Source organism: Palaemon carinicauda, chromosome 11 (assembly GCF_036898095.1).
Source record: "Palaemon carinicauda isolate YSFRI2023 chromosome 11, ASM3689809v2, whole genome shotgun sequence".
Taxonomy (NCBI): Eukaryota; Metazoa; Arthropoda; class Malacostraca; order Decapoda; family Palaemonidae; genus Palaemon; species Palaemon carinicauda.
The window spans coordinates 10,051,040-10,068,130 of record NC_090735.1 but is presented as its reverse complement, the minus strand read 5'-3'; the positions used below and the strand labels follow the sequence as shown (position 1 = coordinate 10,068,130).

The following is a 17,091-nucleotide window of genomic DNA, read 5'->3' as shown; positions in this document are numbered from 1 at the left end:
AAAATGGCTGACCCTTCTCAAGTCCCTAAATACAGAAAGTGTAGTGCTAGGGACTGATCAAGGCGTCTTCCGAAGGCCTCTATCGATCCACACACCGTTTGTTCCAATTGTCGGGATAAAACCTGTCAATTGGAAGATCGATGTGAGGAATGCGTTGGGCTTTCGGAATTCGATTTTCTCGAATTCCAGAAATATTCACGTAGGCTAGAGAGAGATAGAGTCAGGAGAAGTTCATCTCGCTCCGTTGATATTTCCTCTCCTCATGCCCCACAACCTATTCCTTCCCCTGTAGTGGTTGCTCCTGATCCCCCTTCTAGCACTCAACAACCTTCGATGGCAGATATGATGCGTGCCATTCAGGCTCTGGGTGAGAGAGTCGAGTCTTTGGCTAGTGACCGTAACCAGCTCATGGCAGACGTCAAGGAGCTGAAGTGTAAGAGTACAGTGGGTAGTGATAAAGTGAGTGGCAGTGTTGTGGATAGTGTTGTGGATAGTGTTGCGCTTGAGGGTTCGTCTGTTCGTGCCTGTCGTCCTCCCAGTCCGGGACCTCTTGCATGCTCCCAAGCCCAGGGGAGAAGCAATGTCGTACGACCAAAGGGTTCGAGAGGCTTTAATCAGCGAACAGACGTTCCCTCCGTGGTTTCGGGCGTATCTACCCAAGATCGCCCCACCCACACGAAGACGAGAGAGCCCATTATTCCTCGTCTGCGGAAGAGGTTTCTCATAAGAATCCATGGACCAAGGTCTCGCGGCCGCTTAAGCGCAAGTCGGTCCCTTCCGCGCAAGTCCAACGGCCCAGTTGTAGCCACTGGGTCAGTTCGGACTCGCTGCAGTCTTCCGACGACTGCTCACCTCCTAAGAGAGGCAAAGCGGTACCGCATCAGGCAGTAACTCCGTCTGTTGCCGCACCTGCTCCTGCAGACCCTAAGTGGTCTTTGCTGCAGTCCATGCAGTTACAGTTAACGTCATTGATGCAGGACTTTCGTGCGGAGAAGGTTGACGCTGCACCAACCTCTAGCCTACAACCAACCACGGTTGTGCGTCCGGTGGACGCTGAGGCTACCTTCTCCCGCACTCCATCTGTGAGAGTCCCGCCACCCATGCGTTCCAGTGTACCCTGCCAGCCGCATGTTGACGTTCAGCGACGCACGGAACCTTCCGTTGACGTTCGCGAGGTACAACAACAACCTAAGTTGTTTTGTTTTGACGCGGTGCGTCAACCTCCGCAACCCAGTGTGGTTACCTCTACTCACCCACAGCAGACTAGACAGTCTGGAGTAGACGCTTTGCGTCCCCGCACTGCCATGGTTGTTGCCAGTTCACAGACTGGGCAACAGTTCCATGACGTTGCGTCCGGTTCAGTCACGCGTGCACCCGTGCTGCCGGACTCAGCTGACCAGCCGATTGCTACTCCTTTGCCGCCTCCTCCTCAGTTTTCAGATGATGGACTCTCTGATGATGACGACGCTGCACACATTGACGACCCGCATACGGACATCGACGAACCCAAGACCACGCAACCCTCCTTGGACTTTAGAAAAGTTCTTGCTTTGTTCAAGGAGATGTTTCCTGATCAGTTTGTGCCTGCGGCTCCACGCTCTCCTCCGTCTGAGTTCGCTTTAGGCACGCAGTCATCAGCGCCTGCCTTCACGAAACTCGTCCTCGCCCGCTCGTCCAAGAGAGCTTTACGAGTTTTAGGGGATTGGATGCAGTCCAAAAAGAACCTTGGGAAGACAGCATTTACGTTTCCCCCTGCGAGACTCTCTTCCAGATCGAGCGTCTGGTATGCCACGGGAGAAGTTCTCGGCTTGGGAGTTCCTGCCTCTGCCCAGGGCGACTTCTCAAGTCTAGTAGACTCTCCCCGCAGGCTGGCCATGAGACGCTCTAAGATTTGTTGGTCGCCTTCAGACTTAAACCATCTGTTGAAAGGAGTGTTTAGAGCCTTCGAGGTCTTTAACTTTTTGGACTGGTGTCTGGGAGCTTTGAGCAGGAAGATCTCCCCTTCTGACAAGGAAGCTTCCTTGCTCATTATGTCCTGTATGGACAAGGCCATACGTGACGGATCCAGTGAGCTTGCGGCTTCGTTCGTTTCCGGGGTCCTCAAGAAACGGGAAAACCTTTGCTCTTTCTTGTCAGCTGGAGTAACACCGTGTCAGAGATCGGAACTTCTGTTTGCTCCTCTCTCAAAGTGCCTTTTCCCAGAGGACTTGATCAAGGAGATTGCTGCCTCCTTGATTCAAAAAGACACTCATGACCTGGTTGCGTCCTCTGCCCGCAAAGCCACCCCTTTGCCTACCTTGTCTAGACCCAGGATGGACACTCCAGCGTCCAGATTCATTCCGCCCTTTCGTGGCAGAGCCTCCAGCAGAGGAGGTGCTCGTGCCGAAGGGAGACGTGGGAAGAAGAAAGGTACCAAGTCCTTTAAGGGCAGAGTCTGACTGCCACCTTCTTCAGACAGCAGTGGGAGCCAGACTCAAGAACTTCTGGCAGACCTGGGAGAAAAGGGGCGCAGATGCACAATCTGTGAAGTTGCTCAGAGAAGGGTACAAGATCCCGTTTGTACGCAAACCCCCTCTAGCAACGTCTCCCATCGATCTCTCTCCCAGGTACAGAGAGGAAGACAAGAGACTAGCTTTGAAGCAAGAGGTGTCTCTCTTACTAGAAAAGGGAGCGGTAGTCAAAGTCCGGGACCATCAATCCCCGGGCTTCTACAACCGTCTCTTCTTAGTGGTAAAGAAGACAGGAGGGTGGAGGCCGGTGCTAGACGTCAGTGCTCTGAATGTCTTTGTCACAAAGCAGACGTTCGCCATGGAGACCACAAAGTCTGTTCTAGCAGCGGTCAGGAAGGAAGACTGGATGGTCTCTTTAGACCTAAGGGACGCTTACTTTCACGTCCCCATCCACCCAGAATCCCAACCTTTTCTGAGATTCGTTTACGAAAAGGTTGTCTACCAATTTCAAGCCCTGTGCTTTGGCCTAAGCACAGCTCCTCTTGTATTTACGAAGCTGATGAGGAATATTGCCAAATTCCTGCATTTAGCGGATATCAGAGCCTCCCTCTATTTGGACGACTGGCTTCTAAGAGCTTCTTCCAGTCGTCGCTGTCTGGAGAATCTAAAGTGGACTCTAGATCTGACCAAGGAATTGGGTCTCCTGGTCAATATGGAAAAGTCCCAACTGGTCCCATCCCAAACTATAGTGTACTTAGGGATGGAGATTCACAGTCAAGCTTTTCGGGCTTTTCCGTCGGCCCCCAGAACAAGTCAAGCCCAAGGATGCATCCAGAACATGCTAAAGAAGGAACGATGTTCAGTCAGACAGTGGATGAGTCTGATAGGGACGCTTTCATCCCTGGAACAGTTCATTTCGTTAGGGAGACTGCACCTCCGTCCCCTTCAATTTCACCTAGCTGTTCACTGGAAAAAGGACAAGACGCTAGAAGCGGTCTCGATCCCCATTTCCGAGAAGATGAAGTCATCACTGACTTGGTGGAAGGACAACATCAACCTCAGAGAGGGTCTGCCCCTGGCTGTTCAGACCCCCAACCACGTTCTCTTCTCGGACGCATCGGACACGGGCTGGGGTGCGACATTAGACGGTCGGGAATGCTCGGGAACTTGGAACTCGAATCAAAGAACGTTACATATCAACTGCAAGGAGCTACTGGCAGTTCATCTGGCCTTGAAAAGCTTCAAGTCCCTCCTTCAAGGCAAGGTGGTGGAGGTGAACTCAGACAACACCACGGCCTTGGCGTACATCTCCAAGCAAGGAGGGACCCATTCTATGACGTTGTACGAGATCGCAAGGGACCTCCTCACCTGGTCAAGAGATCTAAACCTTTCTCTAGTAACGAGGTTCATTCAAGGCAACATGAATGTCATGGCGGATTGCCTCAGTCGGAAGGGTCAAATCATTCCAACAGAATGGACCCTACACAAGGATGTGTGCAAGAGACTATGGGCCACATGGGGCCAACCTACCATAGATCTCTTTGCAACCTCGATGACCAAGAGGCTCCCAATTTATTGCTAACCAATCCCGGACCCAGCAGCAGTTCATATAGATGCCTTTCTACTGGATTGGTCCCATGTAGACCTTTATGCATTCCCCCCGTTCAAGATTGTCAACAAGGTACTGCAGAAGTTCGCCTCTCACGAAGGGACAAGGTTGACGTTAGTTGCTCCCCTCTGGCCCGCGAGAGAATGGTTCACCGAGGTACTTCAATGGCTGGTGGACGTTCCCAGATCTCTTCCTCTAAGAGTGGACCTTCTACGTCAGCCACACGTAAAGAAGGTACACCCAGGCCTCCACGCTCTTCGTCTGACTGCCTTCAGACTATCGAAAGACTCACTAGAGCTAGAGGCTTTTCGAAGGAGGCAGCCAGGTCGATTGCTAGAGCAAGGAGTACATCCACTCTTAGAGTCTACCAGTCGAAGTGGGAAGTCTTCCGAAACTGGTGCAAGTCGGTATCAGTATCCTCGACCAGTACCTCTGTAACCCAAATAGCTGACTTCCTATTATACCTGAGGAAGGAAAGATCTCTTTCAGCTCCCACTATCAAAGGTTACAGAAGCATGTTGGCAGCAGTCTTCCGTCACAGAGGCTTAGATCTTTCTAACAACAAAGATCTACAGGACCTCCTTAAGTCTTTTGAGACCTCGAAGGAGCGTCGTTTGGCTACACCGGGTTGGAATTTAGACGTGGTACTAAGATTCCTTATGTCAGAAAGGTTCGAGCCACTACAATCAGCCTCCTTTAAAGATCTCACTTTAAAGACTCTTTTCCTCGTTTGCTTAGCAACAGCTAAAAGAGTCAGTGAGATACACGCCTTCAGCAGGAACATCGGATTTTCATCTGAAACGGCTACATGTTCTTTACAGCTTGGTTTTCTAGCCAAAAACGAGCTACCTTCTCGTCCTTGGCCGAAATCGTTCGATATTCCAAGCCTTTCAAATTTGGTTGGAAATGAACTAGAAAGAGTCTTATGCCCTGTTAGAGCTCTTAAGTTCTATTTAAGACGAACTAAACCTTTACGAGGACAGTCAGAAGCTTTATGGTGTGCTATTAAGAAACCTTCTTTGCCTATGTCAAAGAATGCAGTTTCCTATTATATCAGACTGTTGATACGAGAAGCTCATTCCCATCTGAATGAGGAAGACCATGCTTTGCTGAAGGTAAGGACACATGAAGTTAGAGCTGTCGCAACTTCAGTGGCCTTTAAACAAAATAGATCTCTGCAGAGTATAATGGACGCAACCTATTGGAGAAGCAAGTCAGTGTTCGCGTCTTTTTATCTTAAAGATGTCCAGTCTCTTTACGAGAACTGTTACACCCTGGGACCATTCGTAGCAGCGAGTGCAGTAGTGGGTGAGGGCTCAACCACTACATTCCCCTAATTCCATAACCTTTTCTAATCTTTCTCTTGAAATGTTTTTTATTGTTGTTTTTGGGTTGTCCGGAAGGCTAAGAAGCCTTTCGCATCCTGGTTGATTTGGCGGGTGGTCAAATTCTTTTCTTGAGAAGCGCCTAGATTAGAGGTTTTGATGAGGTCCTGTAGTATGGGTTGCAACCCTTGATACTTCAGCTCCTAGGAGTCGCTCAGCATCCTAAGAGGATCGCGAGGCTCAGTAAGGAAGACATACTTAAAAAAGGCAGAGTAATTGTTCAAGTCGACTTCCTTACCAGGTACTTATTTATTTTATGTTTGTTATTTTGAATAACTGCTAAAATGAAATACAAAATCCTTAGCTCATATTAATGTAAACAATTAATGCTGGTCTCTACCCACCCCCCTGGGTGTGAATCAGCTTATATAATCACCGGCTAAGTTTAATATTGAAAAATGTTATTTTTATTAATAAAATAAATTTTTTAATATACTTACCCGGTGATTATATATTAAAGGACCCTCCCTTCCTCCCCAATAGAGACCCAGTGGACCGAGGAGAAAATTGAGTTCTGTGTTTACATTGAGTACTGAGTACCTGCACGACAGATGGCGCTGTTGAAGTACACCCCCTACCTGCATAGCGATCGCTGGCGGATTTTGAACGTAGAGTTTTTCTGTCGGGCAGCAGAGCTGCAGCTTATATAATCACCGGGTAAGTATATTCAAAAATTTATTTTATTAATAAAAATAACATTTTTACACCAGTCTGAAATTTAACCTGATCAGCGTAAGCCAGCACTGACGTTGCGCCTTCAGCGTTGACAAAATGCATCCTATCATGCTTTTGTAAGAGACAAATTGTAGAATAATGACTGTCGCTCTGTGATTTTATCTTTTTGTGCCTTTGATAGTGTCTGGGGGTTGTCCTGTCCCATACAATTCAACTAATGGTTCTACAATAGCTCAGGTTTGCCCCATTGTTCAAGGTTATTGCTCTATCATTGAGTACTATATTATGTTCTCTCTCATACCTAGAAATTTTCTTTAACGTTATAATCTATACTACATCTTTTTTTGGTTTACGTCAAAAGCATCATTTGCTTAACACCTCTAATTTTATTGTGGATCTTGTTCTAGTATAGCAGTTTATACATTGGCCTTGCTCATATTATTATGCCTTTTACCTTTAATGTTCAGGGTTGTTCAGACCCTATCTTTGGCATAACATCTGGTTCTATAGTAATGTTTTTCGTAAAAGACTTTGCTATAGTGTAATACTGTACAGTGTTTTAGTGGAATACTTTTCTGACACAGCACTTTGGGCAAGATCAAGTACCCTTCTTTTTAAAAGGTCTTTTATAATGTTTTAAATTTGTAGGGTTTACAGTAATACGTACTGTTCCCATCTTTATATCGGTTAGACATATGTCAGTTTCACCATTCCATAGCTTTTTCTGAGTATTAGGTACAAAAATAAAGCTCTCGTTATGGCGTTTTACCCATCCTTGCGTCAATCCCTACGTCATACAATAACAATAAAGTGCTGTATTGTACAGTACTATACTTCACATGGAAGCTTATTACAGTAAAGAAGGCATCTGTTGTAAGTATTTTTTTTTTTGTGTTCAGCGTGTTTATAGAGAACATATAAGTCACCCTACTAGGGAAATTTCAACCTATGTTGAAAATCAATTTACTTCAAGTCTGTTGGAACCAATTAACGACGTAGATGGATTATTACTGTAAAATTTTTAGGAGTAATACTTAATCTACCGCAATGTATTTTCTTTGTGGGAATGCTCACACCAGAGCCTCTTTATTCTTAGATGTACTACAATGATGCCATTATCTATTGTATTGCATTGTCTAAGACTCTCTAATATTATATTACGTTAGAGAGAGTGAAACGTCTCCTTTTGACACTTGATTGAATTGATACTGTACTTCTAATTGGGAGCTGATTTTTAAAAGAATTTACCATACATTTATTTGTCTACAAACTATCGTCCTTTACTAGAAGTATGACTTCAGCGAGGCTGGAACAGCAGTTAAAACTTTAATGAGGTAAAAATAACACGTCAGACAGCTAGACACTCACTTTTGACCTCAGCCACATGCAATCAGTACACATGTACTCCGTTAAGCTTAGAGATGGAAATTTCTATGCTGTCTTCCATCAAAAAGGAAAACTGCTTGTTTTTTGGTGGTCTTGAAAATCTCCCCTATTCTCAATTTCCTGTTCATTAGTCCTACTGAAAGTACCTCTGGTTTATCCTCGAGGAAACAGTGGACTAGTTCGAAGCCCTGTGTTTCAGATAGACCACAGCTCCCCAAGTGTTCCTGTGAGTGTTCACTGTGGTCTAGATTGGGCTCACCCAAACAGGATATATTTATTGAGGTTTTCAACATCATCTGGCTGATCTTAGTCTCTTCCAAGAGGTAGTTGCCTCAGGATTGAGACCGAATACTCTATTTTGTCCTGAGTTTGAGATAATTTTGGGAAAAGGCGTCTTACACCCAAGCAGAGCATGAAGTACCTGGGCATGCTGATAGATGTGGTGAATTACGATCGAATTAGTAGGCTCAGAGAGGTGGCACTCCTGTTGAACAAGAACTCCTAGCTGAGCAGTGGTAATGTCTTCTGGGACATCTTCCTCATTGGAAAAACTCATTCCACACTGGGGTCTCCAACAGTATCGTAATCACTTCAGTGGAGTCTGAGACATCACTGGTTGGGAGCCAGCAATTTCCCATACCATCTTTTTCCAATGGAGCAAGAGATACGGGACAATCTCTCCTGGTAGCTTAACAATGAAAACCTCAGTAGGGGAGTTCCACTTAACTCTCCAATTAATAAAATGTTTCTGTTTGCAGACACATCCAAGAAAGGTAGGGGATGCACCTGAGAAATCCAGCACTATATGGGTATGGATTCCAAAATAAAAGAACCTGCATTTCAACCTGTTGGAAATGTATGCAGCATTCTTTGCACTGAAAGCTTTCCAATAGACTTTGATAGGGCACTGAGTATTGTTGAGGAGATATAACACTTTGTTTATAGCATACATCAACAAGCAAGGAGGGAGGGTCTCATACAGTGTGTGTGAATTTATAAAGCCTATGCATATTTAGGCAGTTTATCAATACTGTAGAGCTGTCAGGGAGGTTTATTCCTGTCAAGAGGAATGTTCTAGCAGACATGCTCTGTTGCCTTGTGTAGTTTGTAAATTCAGAGTGGTCCCTTCTTCATGTGACAGAAAAGACTCATACTATCTGGTGATTACCGGGGAGCGTCCTGTTTGCCCCATGGCTAGACAGGATTTGCCTTGTATTCAGTTTCCCATTTCAGAACTATGCGAATGGTTTGGGGATACTGTCCAACCCATGGGATCACCTGTACTCCTGAACATATCTTCCCCCCGTTTCAACCTGATCTGCTTGCGGATCAACTGAGTGTTGATCATACCAAGTGTTGGAATGAACCAAGTGGCTCCCAGATGACCACAAGACGATTGTGATCCCGATCTGTTAGTATGTTTTGTCAAGCTCTCGAGAGAACTATCCTTTGGAATATTTTTGTCAGCCACACCTTCTTAGGTACCTCCAGTACGTAAAGTGTTTAGTACTTCCTGGTTGGAGACTACAGCATCCCTTCCAAGCTAAAGGCTTTTCATGAAGAACTTCTCAGGATGTGTACGGGGACTTATGTTGTGCCTCTGTATCTGTCTTCCAAGGAAATAGATTGTGATTGGTGTCATAGAAGTGGTAATTCTCCGATCATAGTAGCTTTATTGCAGATCATGGTCTTCCTTGGTTTGTCTTCATCAAGACAGGCTCCTTACAGTTGCAGCAGGGAGAACATTCTGCTCAGCTTTAAGTAAAGACTTCCGATTGTGGAACTAGAATTTTACTCTCTTGGAATTATTTTATACCCATAAAGAGCTTCACGGGACATGATCTGAAATGAGCATATTAGAGCAACAATCATGGTAAGAGACGTGTCGAAAACAACTCGGCAAAGAAGACTACAGGTGTTTGGGCATGTCATGCGGAGAAAAGATCATGTGTGCCAAAGGGTCACAGGCATGGAGGTGGAGGGGGGAAGAAAGGGGTAAGGCCAAAGTTCAGATGGAATGATTAAGTAGAAAATGACATGCAGGGAAAAGGATTAAGAGAACAGGATAAAAGAGAATGGAGAAGACCTATACAAAACACCAACCCCATATAAAAATGGGTAAAGGCTGTAGGCAAAGAAGAAGAAGAAAAAGGAGCTACCTGCAGTTGTTCCCACCCAGGGGACCTCAGGCCCCAGAGTGTGATGTCTTATGTGAGCTGCCTAAAAGCCGTTGATGTGAGTGTCAGAAAAAGAGCTAACTCCATTAATATAGAAAATATAAGTATTGAGTACATCACAACAAACTTCAGAGAGTCAGATAATGGCCTCTGCTAGAATTACCTCAGCTTACAGAGTAGCAAATTACATTACTATATAACCAATAAGAGATTTTTAACTTAGCTGGTGAGAATTACCCATGAATTATTAAGTATGTATTTGAAGAAAGGAAGTTATTAAAGATTTTAGATATCAAAATATTGTTTTATTGTTTGTTTATATATTTAATACATGAATTTTTTTTTGACAGATTCTTGCAGGGATGTCACACATTAGTAACCAAGGAAGTAGTAAGCGTTGGTCTTCAAGTGTTACAAGCTTTGTCTTATCTTCATTCTCGCCTCCTTTTACATAAAGATGTAGCAACTCGTAATTGTGTGTAAGTAAGCTTTATAGATTGTGTAAAGAAAAAGCTCACCTTTCTTGCTCTAGTAGCTTGTGCTCCAGACCTATAAGAGTTCAGTTATTTTGTCTCAGTGATCTGGTTCAACTACAGCAACATCAAATATGATAATGATAATAGTACTATAAATGAAGTTGATAAGGATGATGGTGAGATCTAATGGCAGTGAAATTACCATCTCCCTTTTTGTTTCATTTAACTGTTCTTGTTGTAAGCACTTATTTTTTCCTTTGTTTTATCATAGTCTATTTATGTGCTGGGGAGGAACAAGTTTACCATGCTTATTTGGGACATTTGATGCAACTTCATTTTCTTGATTTCAGTGTTGATGATAACTTAACAGTTAAGTTAACAGACTGTGCTCTTGCTCGAGATCTTTATCCAGCGGATTACCACTGCCTTGGAGACAACGAAAATAGACCTATAAAATGGCTTGCATTGGAGAGTCTTACTCACAAAGTCTTCACTCCTGCAGCAGATGTGGTATGTTCAACTATTTATTTGTGACTTGCTAGAGGATTTGGTTTATTTCAGCCTAAGTAAACATGTATTATCTCAAAGGTGACAAATTATTTATTAGCTGTTATAGTAATGGTTTTCATTTAAAAGACAGGTTACACTTTGTAATTTCCCAAGGAAATAAAAGTAGTGAAACAAATATGGTTCTGCCTGTAAGGAATATAATTAAGATGTTTTTATTTCTCTCTAAGTGCTTCGATAATGTGGATTTGACAATAAATGAACAATATGTAGTGTGAAATGTGGAATGACTTGGAATGCATATAATAAGATGTCTGTGAAGGTCGTGTAGAGAGTAGGGTTCCCCTGCAGTATAGGACCAGAAAAGCAGCCTTTAAAGTAAAGTAAGAAAGACCCCTTAATTTCCTTATGAAGGTGACAAGGTCCTATCTCACCAGCATATTCCAGATTTTCTTTTTATGTACAGTATTTATCCAGCATTATGAAGCTTCATCTGTGGTGGATAGTGTGGGAGGTTGGGCTGTGGCACCCTAGCGGTACCAGCTGAACTCGGTTGAGTCCCTGGTTAGGCTGGAGGAACGTAGAGAGTAGAGGTCCCCTTTTTTGTTTTGTTTCATTTGTTGTTGTTGGCTACCCCCCAAAATTGGGGGAAGTGCCTTTGGTATATGTATGTATGTATGTATTTATCCAGATCAAAAAATGTGCCCAGATTACGGCTTTTCCTTCCAGAAGTTAGTGTTCCTGAGGTAATTTATGGATCTACTTTTAACTGTGTGAACATAGTGTAGTGTTGAAGTTATTTTAGTAGGATGTTGAAAATTTAAATGTGTTCCCCTGTTTTTTATAGGATGAATCTTACTTATAGATATCTAGATACCTTTTCAGTATATTTTGTGATTACTAGTAGACACAAAATTCACCTCTCTTCATCCCTTTATTTCTTTACCCTCCTCATCAAGGTTAGTGGTGGGCAGATTTCATTTTGCCTATGCTTCAAAGCTGAGAGTACAATAGTACTTTGGCACTGATAATCCCCCAATTATCTAGTTATAAAGCTCTGATTAATTTTAGTTGACCTACCTCTTTTGTCATAGAAGATAATTCTAAAGATTTTTGCAATAGGCATATCCCTTTGGCAAATGTCTAATTTCTTTTGATTTATATTGTTTCAAGTTTTATCTATGATTTTGAGAAGAAATATTTTGGGTCAACACTGAGAATCTTGAGAAAATATCAGAAAAGTAATAATTTGTATCTCTAACGTATGGCTACAGTAATGTTAGAGGATTTTTTCTATGAAACTTATATACTTTTTTCACAGTATCTTTTATTGTCCTTTGAAAACCGAGAAATTCTTTTTGATGAGATAAGATCTTGTGTGCTTTTATTTGTTGTCTAGTTAATGCTTTGTAAAATCTTTTAAGAGATTGCTTTAATTTTCTAATATTTTACCTTTCTAATTTTAGTGGTCATGGGGTGTTCTTCTATGGGAAGTAATGACTCTCGGGCAGCAGCCCTACGGCGAAATTGATCCATTTGAAATTTCGGCCGTCCTTCGCCAAGGCGTTCGGCTTGCTCAACCTATTAATTGCCCAGATGAATTGTAAGTAATAGAGTTGTCATTTTATTTACCGCATTATTTTATTCCAATATTTTCATTGATTTTATTACCTTTAAAGTACTACGCACCCACATCATGATTGGCTACGTCAGTAGGTAAAGTGGCTAAAGAATGGTTACAGTACAGTATATTAAATGGAACACATTTTGGTATATATTTTTAGCTTTTAGTAGAGGTTAATTATCTTATCACAACTTGATATGGTTCCTCTATTATTTCAGTTTATCATAGTATAGTGTTATAATCCTCAAATTCCCATACACATTAGTCCACCATAGAAAAATTAGCAGCATTATATAGGTAAATTCTTACCTGGCTATTAGAATTAACTGCCTGGAGCTCAGAACAGGATAGAATTGTCCAGGAAGATCTGAATGTAAAGGATGGTCAGTTATGAAAAATCTTGTGCAACATGCATAATGAACTAATTGAACGACGGTGCCAAAGATTAATAATTACACTAAAAGTGTCCAGTACTTTTATAGGTTAAGTTTCAATAACTACTAAAACACTGAAACAATGTTGTGGAGGGTTCCAAATTAACTCTAGTAAAAGTATATTTGAATGCAACAGATGTTAGATAATTGAGCTGAATTTGACTTATATTCTTTTTCATAGCATTGTGTCTCCCCACGGGAACTTCAAGTAAGTTTGTTTAAGTCCGGCCAGGGAAGGTGAAAGCTTCTTTGTTTTTCTTCTTGACAAAGGCTTAGGTATGGAAGCTTATCCAAAAGGTTTAAGGACGCTAAAAAATTGAGAAGTCGTTAGCAGAGGTTGATAGGTCATAGTGGCTTTCAAGAAAATACATAAATATGGTAAAAGAGACCAATAGTCTATTCAATCTTTTGTACTTAAGGTAAATATGAATGTCTCATTACTACAAAGTTTATATTTACAGATTCCAGGCAATGACATTTTGCTGGACTGCAGCTCCTAGAGAAAGACCCTCTGTTGATGAGCTCATTATGTACCTCACCAACTTCCAACAGCACCTTGACAGATATGTGTGACATAATGCTTCCTCGGGGCACTATGTGTGACCTCGGGAGTACTCTTATGACTTTATTGGTATTCATTGCCACTTATAAAGTGATGCGTATATATCCTTCAGACTGAAGGATTATGAATGAGGCTGGGGTTTGGGTTTTGATTAATTTTCCAACATTCTTTTTTTATAATATTTTTATATTTTGTAGCTTTAAACTTTTTTTATTCTTAATGTATTTCAAGAATGTCACTTGTTTTGATTACACACATCTTTAACTGCCTGTATAGCGTAGAAAAATGAGTACAAAACAGTGTGAGGCAGTTGATATAAAGTGCAAGAATCATTTTTGTGAATGAAATATACTGTACAGTAATGTGATGGATGAGAAACTGTTCAAAGAACTCCCATGAGAACAGCAAAGTTAGGTTTGTGTTGAGTGATGATGACATTGCCTGATGAATTTCATATTGCTGTAAATGATTGGAACTGAATATCAGATTACAGTGTTGCAAATTATTAAAAGGCAGGGGCACTTGTATAAGAACTCTTTCAAAATCTGTTTTGACTTTTTCTTATAATATTTTAGAATAATTGTGCATGGAGTTTTCCTGGCCAACATTAACTCCATTTTTAAGGTTATATGATAATCTTTAAGTATTACAACTAGATATTTAATGTTCCTGCTACCTTACCTCATTCACAACAATCACTCCCGCCACAAATTTGTTGCTTGTTTGCTGAGAACAAGGTAAATTCATTGACAAAAGCAAGGAAATGCTTGATAAATAAATATTTAAAGCTATTTCTAGTGTAATGCAATATTCATCAAAAATTATAAATATAAGCTAGAATTCAATTTAATTTGAATTGAATGAGTTGTGTCAATTTCATATTATTACTTTTTTAACCGTACATAGAAAACGTAATCCTGCTAGAGTCTGAGCAGGTAGTGATGAATAGCCATTGTATGCATTTCAATGAAGACTGATTATGTGATATGAGACAGTCGTTGTACATTGAATTTGATGAACCATATAGTGATTACATGCTAAGGCATTTTTTGTAATAAATAATTGATATAAAATTTTACAATAAGTGAAGTGAATGATAAAGTGGTCACAATAGGTTTATAATTTTGTACATAGTTAATATGTAGGTTTCATACTGTATCTGTAAATTTTTGTTTATGCGTTATTTTTTCTAAAGTTTGTTTTGTGGTGAGGAGAACATTATTATTTCATTCGGAATAATATTCTTATTGATTAGGCGATAAGCATCATTTCGAACCTAAAATTTGTAGAAGGTTATCATGCTGAAGTTATCAAACTGAGAAGTTTAGATATACACTATTTATATATTGTATACATATATATATTTTTTTTGCAGTTGCCATACAGTTAGTAAAGAACTTTTTATCAAGTAGATAGTTCAGGAAAATCTAGATCCATAGTATTCGTTATGTCCTTAGCAACTATATATACAGCCTTGTCACCTTGAGTTCTTATGTCCAGTATAAAGAGCATTCCTGTCAATGTCAGTAACCCATCTGAAGGTATATATAGTAAACTATGCCTTTCCATTAATTTTCAGTTTGGTGTTAATTATTTTGGGGGATTGTTATATTCCTAACCGTATGAATCTCTTGAATATCTTGGAATTTGAGCCTCACCCATGCTAAGAATTAGGAATCCCATTTAGTTTCAGCATTTGTCAGAATTGAATATGGTATGTATCAGGAATTTATCAAGTTTTTTTTTTTTTTTTTTTTTTTCAAATGAGAATTTTTCACTATTTCAAATTTTATCACCTATGTTCACTGTTGATTGTAGAACGCCTATGATGTTGATATTTATTTGTTTTACTCTCAAATTTAATGAAGTCCCTATTTTTCATATAACAGTGAAACTGATTACCAGTTTGTCTTAATTTTGAGACAAATATGATGACTATTTGTTAGTTTTTTTTTTATCATCTAAAACTCGCAGAAGTTGACGGTTATTATATAGCAGTTTGTTTTCAAGCGTAGAAGTGTCAGCTCAAGAGGGGAAGGAATATAAGTACAATTTCCTCTGTTGTAAACTTTTTTCAAGCATCAATTATATAGCTATTTCATTTGTAAAAGTTTTCCGAATAATGTTCTAGGATTTTCAGTTTCCTTAGACAATGGAAAAAGATTCCATTTGGTAGGTAACTTGAAAAAAAATATATCCAAAATGCGAGAAATGACAAATCAATTTTTAATTATTTTTTTAATCAAGGACCAGAAGATCGTTACAACCTCCTCTTTTTTTTCCAGCGTTACATACTGGTTACAATTAAACCTACTTTTTAGTACTGTACTTTAATGTACAGTACTATAGTTGTATTTAATTTTTACTCACTTTATAAATTCCTTTGTTTTTTCCTTAACTAATGTAAACTTTTATATTGAGACAAATCGAAGGAAAATTTAATATTTTGTTAAAAGAAAGTGCCTGGTGAACGTTTGTCATGAATGGGCAAAACAGAAATGTCTTATTAGTCACAGTCACAGAAACCTTTCAAATACTCATTTTCTCTGTGGTGTGATCAACCATAAAGCCAAAATCTACATAATACTTTCATGAATGGAGTGCTCTTGTATGTCTATTTTCCCATACCCCTTTTACTCCTTTTGGGGGGTATTATAAGTTTTGAAAAGATACTTATGAAGTGTTTTATAACCCTTTCCATTGCTTTACATATTGGCAACTGAATCTGTTTCTCCAGGTTTTGTTATTCTGTTATTTTATAGTTTTGTTAATGCTGGGGTGATATAAAGTCAAGCTTCCCAACAATTATTGGTTACATCATTTAGTTGCCTCAATGTAAACTTGCACTTTTCCCTTTCTGTATCATAGCACTAATGTATATCCTTGCTAGGTATTGTTATAATCTTAGTATTGTTCCCAGTACAAAGTATGTAACAACATTTTTGTATGACTTACAGATGTAATAGCATAAAACAGAAGGTCAACTGTTTCTTTTAAAGGCATCACAGTACTTTTGAAAAGTGATTTCCGTAGATAATCTATTTTTTTATCAAACAGTACAAAAGCTACTGTGTAGAACCCCATTTTATTATTCAGGGATAATGTTCTATTGAATGAGTTTGGATATCGATAGAATTTTAGGATTTTTATATTTTTAAGATGAAGAAGCATTCATTTAGGAGTAAGTTTCATTTGATATATGTTAAATAATTGTAAAAGAATATTTATGATGATACATCTCTGCTTAGTCAATTTAATTTTGTATACACCAATTGAGTTCATTTATCCCTTATGGCAGTGCATGAGATTCATAGAAATGTGAGTAACCAGTGTTGTTGTGATTCTACTTACCTTTGCCACAGCAATCTGGTCAAAAGAAATCTTGAACACTTTCTAGTCCAATTTTGATTCTGTGACTATAAAAGAAAAACTAGAACAGTTTTGTAATCATGTGTTTGTGATAATAATGTTAGTAATTTAAAAACTTGTGGTTATTCTTGTAGGGTTTCAAGTTCTCTTGACCCTTGTCAGATTGTACCTGTAGGTAGACATTTCCAGCTTATATCTCGTATTCTCATCACTTCAGTAACCTACAGTTTATAGATGGAGGCATTTATGGTGTGGTTTAAGGGTTTGATTTATTTCCCTTGTAGGCCTGTTTTTTGTCACTAAAAGGTCTATGTTTCTATTTAATGTATCTTCTTTTAGGTAGAATTTTGTATTTGCAATTATGGCTACATTAACATTGCATATACAAGTAGTTTTAAGGTTTAAGAGTTGCTCATGAGTGATACAGGCAAGGTTAT

The 17,091-nt window shown here is 40.0% G+C and overlaps 1 protein-coding gene across 2 annotated transcripts in view; it reads left to right on the top strand.

The window, feature by feature from the left end:
• The window catches only part of LOC137649966 (tyrosine-protein kinase Dnt-like), an 84,004-nt gene extending 68,415 nt beyond the window's left edge, over positions 1 to 15,589 (top strand). For both annotated transcript variants that reach the window (XM_068382949.1, XM_068382948.1), the window contains exons 9-12: positions 10,033 to 10,161; positions 10,509 to 10,668; positions 12,132 to 12,268; positions 13,185 to 15,589. In XM_068382949.1, the coding sequence (XP_068239050.1) occupies positions 10,033 to 10,161; positions 10,509 to 10,668; positions 12,132 to 12,268; positions 13,185 to 13,296 (538 nt within the window). In that variant the 3' untranslated portion in view covers positions 13,297 to 15,589. The remainder of the gene's footprint in view (positions 1 to 10,032; positions 10,162 to 10,508; positions 10,669 to 12,131; positions 12,269 to 13,184) is intronic.
• The last annotated feature ends 1,502 nt before the right edge of the window (positions 15,590 to 17,091 follow it).